The 6,101-nt window shown below is 53.6% G+C and overlaps 1 protein-coding gene across 1 annotated transcript in view; it reads right to left on the bottom strand.

Annotated features, from left to right (window-relative positions):
* Positions 1-6,101, bottom strand: part of LOC135804992 (uncharacterized) — a 19,136-nt gene continuing 13,035 nt past the window's right edge. The window contains exon 7 of the mRNA XM_065318976.1: positions 1-6,101. This exon is cut by the window's right edge and continues 1,604 nt beyond it. Within this exon, the coding sequence (XP_065175048.1) occupies positions 533-6,101 (5,569 nt within the window). The 3' untranslated portion in view covers positions 1-532.

Below are 6,101 nucleotides of genomic sequence, written 5' to 3'. Positions count from 1 at the left end.
CAGAGTTGCCTATAGATAGTATACTAGTAGAAGTTATGCAACTGGCATCATCATAACACTCCTTTGTATGGCCCAGTACATACATGTACAAAGCAGCTCTAACAATGATGTAATGGTGATGTAATGATGCTGCAATTCCATAACCTCTACAGTGACAGAAGACAGAAAAATCCGTTCTAATATGAAACTTGTGTAAATGATCCTAACGTTGTTTCCTAAACACGGGGAATATAATAGCTAGTGATATTTATCCATTTGTGCCATAGCAATAGGAATGCGGGCCAAGAGAGTGAAAGAAATTGAACTCATCAATTTTTAAACGTGTTCCGAAGTGAATGTTGCAATACTACTGGGATTCGGTGGTTACTGGTTACGGTCAAATGTGAATAGAAACTAGTACACGGGCAAAGTGGAGTATCAGCGGACCCTATGCCCTAGCACCTACTTACATGCATCCCACAAATATCAGTATTACGGGGTGAATGGTTCTGGGCTCTAAAGTGTTCTGAGAAAACAAAACATGTCGTCAAGCTCAGGGTGCCATGCAGAACTCAGCAACATTGTCTGCGGTTGTGGACTGGAGACGAATGCCGTCAGATGCTGCTTGGGAGAATAGCTCAGCTTTGTTGTATGCCCTAATGGACGAGTACAGCACATCTCCAATTTTTGATCCATTCAACATAGCCATTCCACTAGTCTGCAGCTGTACGTTGGTCCATGGTTGGATATCGTCAGTGAGCGGCTTACTGCCAATTGCCCAGTGGTAAGCCCTAATGCCGCTCTGCTCGTCGACGAAACCCTGCCAGGATGCAGTGATCGGCTGGTCAACTGGCTGGCAGTCGATGTCATCGTTTGTCTCGCCGTCCGTAACAACTCCAGCCGACGGTGGACTGTTGTCAACGGTAAGTTGCCAGGAGGTCGTTCTCTCCACCAAGCCGGCCGCATTCTCGCACCACACGACAACGTACAGCGGAGACCCACTGGCCAGCTGCTCAACTGTGAAGTCGGTTTTGGTAAGTAGTCCCAGTGGTTGCATGGCACCAGAACTACACGTATCTTGGATTGAACTCAAACAAGCTGAATACTGCTTGACGGGACTCTCATAGTCCTTGGTCGTATCTGACCAATCCACCTGCAACACCTGACCAGAGGAGATGAATTCAACTGAACTGCCACCGTTGATTGAAATGCTGGTGCCGAGCGGTGGTGTACTGTCCACGACAAAGCCGTCCGACTTGAACCAGGACTGCAGCTTGGCAGCGTTTGTGGCGCGCACCGTGACATAGTACTTCAGTCCGGCTTCCAGTAGGCACGCCGGGGCAGAGCACGATGCCGATGTTGAACTACCCGTGGGCGTGTACGCCAAGACCTGAGTTCCACCGGGTGTTGTGCCTACTGCCCAGTCGTAGTGTGATATACTGCTGTCAGCATCCGCAATCGTATCCCAGTTGGCCATGACCGTTGAGGTATCACTGGTGTAGTCAATGTCCTCGCCGCTGCCATCGTTGACAAAACCTAGCGATGCTGGCGTCGCATCAAACACAAATTCACTGGAGTTTCTTGCAGTGACCCAGCCAGCCCGATCTTGGATAGTTACCTTGATATAGTACCGATCGCCCTGGGTCATATTGGCTTCTGAGATGGTAAAGAAACTGGAGAAATCCATTTGGTTGATAGAGTATACCGTCCGGTCCTGTGCTGCATTGATCAGGAGCACACTAGCTGATTCCACGCCGCTCTCACCATCCTCCACGCCATCTAGCCAAATCTGAATGTCCGCCTGTCCCGCTGCACCGGTGTATACAACGTTGCGACGCACTGCAGTGAACGCTGGTGCCGACGAGTCGACTGCAATGCCATCCGACGTGTTCGATACACTCAGACCAGCTCTGTTCCAGCACGTCACACGCGTAGTCAGAGAAACGCCGCTGGGGAGCCCCGCACTGTCTCTGGTGAGAGAGCTCTGGTCGCTGGTGACTGTGCTGGTCCAGACCACAGTCTGCTCTTGAGTCTGAACTAAATCTACTCTGCAGCGGTCTATGCCAGACTCTGTGTCAGCAAAGCCGGCAAACTGCAAGCCGAGCATGCTCGTCGACTTGACATAGTCGATATCATCGCCAGAGCGCTGGCCTTCATACACGCTCCCCGCTGTGGGAACGCTTGTATCCAGAGTGACTGCATTGGACGTCGTCACTGTGCTTAGGCCGGCGTTGTCTACCGCCTCAACGCGAACGGTGTACGGAGAGCCTGCAACAACGGGGCATGTGCGGCAGTGAGCTGTGCTCACTGTGCCCGCAGTCTCCTGGCACATGACGCGATTAGATAGCTGGCCTGGGCTGGACAGACACCATTCGAATTTGGATATACCGCTCTGCTGGTCTTGAATGTCACTCCACTCGATGGACAGTGCTTCCAGGCTGGATACATATTGACTGCCGGCAGCAAACTTCACCGTGCCCTGTGTTGGTGGCGTCATATCCAATTGGAACGAGCAGCTGGTCGTTACAGTCAAATCCTGTGCATTCGTTGCTTCGATGATCAGACTGTAGTCTAGTTGCTCCTGGAGACTCAATCCCATTGCCTTCAGTGTGGGTGACGATGAAGTCACTCCATCAGTCCTCCACGCCTGCTCTGCCATGCCACTGGTGGACACTTTCCACCGCAGCTGTACCGAAGGTGACTGGAAGTCCGAGAGGCCGGTGACCACTGCGGTCACCTGTGACGCACTCGCGGCAAAGGCCTTGCACGCGATCTGGCCGACGTTGGGTGCCGTCAAGTCTACCGGAGCCTGAGCAGTGGATGATTGATTGTTCACATCCTCGCACATGACTTGCAGCATGGGTGTCTGCGTGGCTGCTTGCAGTGATGCTCTGTCGAGTGTTGGTAGCGGCGAGGTTGTGAATGTGCAGTCAGAACAGCTGCACGTCAGTGCTCCCGTTGCCAGAGTGGATTGCCGGTCAGAAAGCACCCACTTGCACCGCTCCACCTTTGTCTGATAGTCTACAAAGGAGTGGCAACGAGCCGTGATCTCTCCACTCGCTTCAGACACACTCCGTATTTCTACTTGTCCCGATCGAGGTGCGGTTGTATCCATGGTAACTGGTTGTGAAGATGAGTCGGCGGTCAGACCAGCACCATTCACGGCTGCCACGGTTACATAGTATGTCTCTCCATTGCGTAACGTGCAGCCAGCACATGCAGCAGTGAGTTGTACTTGAGGCAAGGAATACTCGGCTAGCTGGCAACCTCCAGGAGTTGTGCCAACGGACCACCTATAGCCGGTGACATCGCTTTCTGAGTCGACTGCTGCTCGCCATGTTGCTGACAGCTGATATGTGGGACTGGATTCGGGTACAGCATTCTGCATTGCTCGAATATACGCCGTGACTGTGCTCACGCTTGGCGCCGTCATATCCACAGTGAACTGCGACGATGTCCACTCAGAAGTCAAACCAGCCTCGTTTGCACAACGCATGCGTACAGCATACTGCTCACCGTGGCTCAAGCTGATTCCATCGACTCTGCCGCTCAGAGTGCTTCCACTTTCCACCTGTGTAGCTGACACAGCACTGCTGGCAGAGTCAACAATTTCCCACTCGTAAGAGGTGATTGCTGACTGATCATCCGTGCAGGGGCTCCAGGATACCTCCAGGTATGTCTTGTGAGTCCAAAAACCCATAACATCTAGTTGACCAGCTGTGGGGGGAGAGCTGTCCACCGCCACAGGATCGGAGGTGATTGATGTAGACAGGCTCTCAGCATTCCAGCATTGCAGAACACATTTGTACGCCGACTCTCCACCACTGAGAATGCTGACAGGAACATCGTAGGATGTGCTGGTGACGTCCACATCGCTGCGGTCGGCAACATTTCCTGTTGTGTTGCCAACAATGCGCACTTCACAGCGAGACACGGCTGACTCGGCATCAGTGGGAGGTGTCCACTTGCAAAGCAGCTGTGTCGTTGGTGAGGCGACAGTCACCTCCCCTTGAGACTGCTTGTCAACAATGGCGATAGCAGACATCACTGGAGCCGTAGCGTCGAACACAACCGCCACAGAGCCATGATTCTCGTAGGTCCAGAGTCCAGCCCGATTTCTTGCTATAACAGTGGCATAGTACACCTGGCCTGTCACGTACACACCAGGCATTTCAGCCATTGTGGTGCTGTTGCTGGCCATGTTGCAACCAGTGATTTGATTGCCAAACGGCTCAACTCCCACCGACCACTTGTAGTACCAGATTGAGCTCTCATCGTCACGGAAACTCTGCCAGGCGACCTTTGCCGTGTTGCCGTCGAACGTGAGCACAGGCTTCATGCCATTCACTGGAGGAGTGCTGTCAATGGTGATCTTTTCACTCCGGCTTTCTACGGCCCCACCTGCATTGTTGACCGCCTCCACCACCACAACATACTGCTCGCCGCTGTTCAGGAGCAGACCAGTAGCACTGGCCTCTGTACGCATGCCTACATTCTCCTTGGCTCTGACCACTGCACCGGTGCTACTGGACAGGATAGACCAGGAGAAGTGAGCGATGTCACTATGCAGATCCAGAAAGCTGTGCCAGCGTGCCTGCAGGCTGGAGGTAGACGACTGGTAGTGTTTGCCCTCGGTTGTCAGGCCGGTGAAGACTAGACCTTGCGTCGGGGCAGTCGTGTCGATCAGCACACCATCAGACGTCGAGCACTGTTCGAGGCCAGCACGGTTGACGGCGCACACTTCCACGGCGTACGTCTCCAGATCGGTGAGGCCGAGCTCCATGAAGGTATGGCTGGTGGCATCTTTGGATAGTCGTACTTTGCCGGTCACGTCCACCGCAGGGAAGGCACTGGTTTGCTTGACGACACTAGTTTGATACTCCACGTCACTCTGTCCATCATTGGGCGACTGCCAGACTGCATTCAGCATGCTCACATCTTTCTGGTGGTCAATGTCATCGCTCGCACTGCGACCGTCCATTACTTGGAAAGTTTGAGGAGCGGTTGTGTCCACCAGATAACCATCTGTCCAGACAGACGTTGACAGACCGGCATTGTTAATGCTCCTCACGACAACGCAGTAGCGCACATTGGAATCAAGCGACCCGCTCACCAAGCTCCGGAACTGTGTGTTGAGAGCTGCATCTCGGTAGGTGGCATGCAGGCCGACCATGCTGCTGCAGTCGGCGTAGTTCCACTCGTATCGCACTATTCCGCTCTCCGCGTCCGAGAAGCCAGACCAGCTCGCTCGCAGTTCCGCGTTGTCAGGCGAAAAGTCGATGTCGTCATTCTCACCGCTTGTGCACGGCACGATGTTGCCAGTGCAAATATCCAGCACTGTTCCGGCGTTGGGTGCGCTAGTGTCCACCAACACACCGTCAGAACTGACCAGGGAAGTCACACCGGAACGACTCGTGCACCAGACATTCACAAAATACTGCTGACCGGACGCGAGGCTGAGACCGCTTTTGCTCGCGGTTGTCAGCAGGCCCACCGAGAGCCGCGCCAAAGTGTCCGAACTTCCTGCAGTGGTGCCGATGGACCAGCTATAACTCTGTATGCCGCTCAGTGCTTGGAAACCACTCCACATAGCCTTGATGGTTGTTGGCAAGGCTTGGTAGTCGATGTCAGCCAGGCTTGCACCAGCAGGATCAATATCATTGACTTTGCCTCCAGTGGGTGGCACAGCATCAATAAGAACACCATTTGAACACACTCTGTTCACATTGCTCCCATAATCTCGAGCAGTAACACACGATACGTATGTCGAGCCATGGAGAAGAGTTTCACTGAACATGTAAGCCGACTGGCTCGCTGCAACGGTACCTGTGGCAATTTGCTGGCCATCGCGGAGCAGCTCTAAGCCGTATGCACTGATGCCAGACTCCGCATCACTGAATCCAGCCCAGTTCACGCTGACCTGCCCTGTAGCGCTCTGATAGGCCATGTCACTGCCTACAACCGTACCATCATACACGCTGCCTGCACTGGGAATCTGCCTGTCAACCAGGAATGGCTCAGAGCGAATATCACTAGAGAGGCCGGCGTTGTTTTCTACCTTCACCGTCAGCACGTACTTGCGGTTGTTGACGAAGTTGCCCTGAGAGGTTAGACGATCACCG

This window comes from Sycon ciliatum, chromosome 1 (genome assembly GCF_964019385.1).
Source record: "Sycon ciliatum chromosome 1, ocSycCili1.1, whole genome shotgun sequence".
Lineage (NCBI taxonomy): Eukaryota > Metazoa > Porifera > Calcarea > Leucosolenida > Sycettidae > Sycon > Sycon ciliatum.
This window is presented reverse-complemented; position numbering and strand designations above follow the sequence as displayed.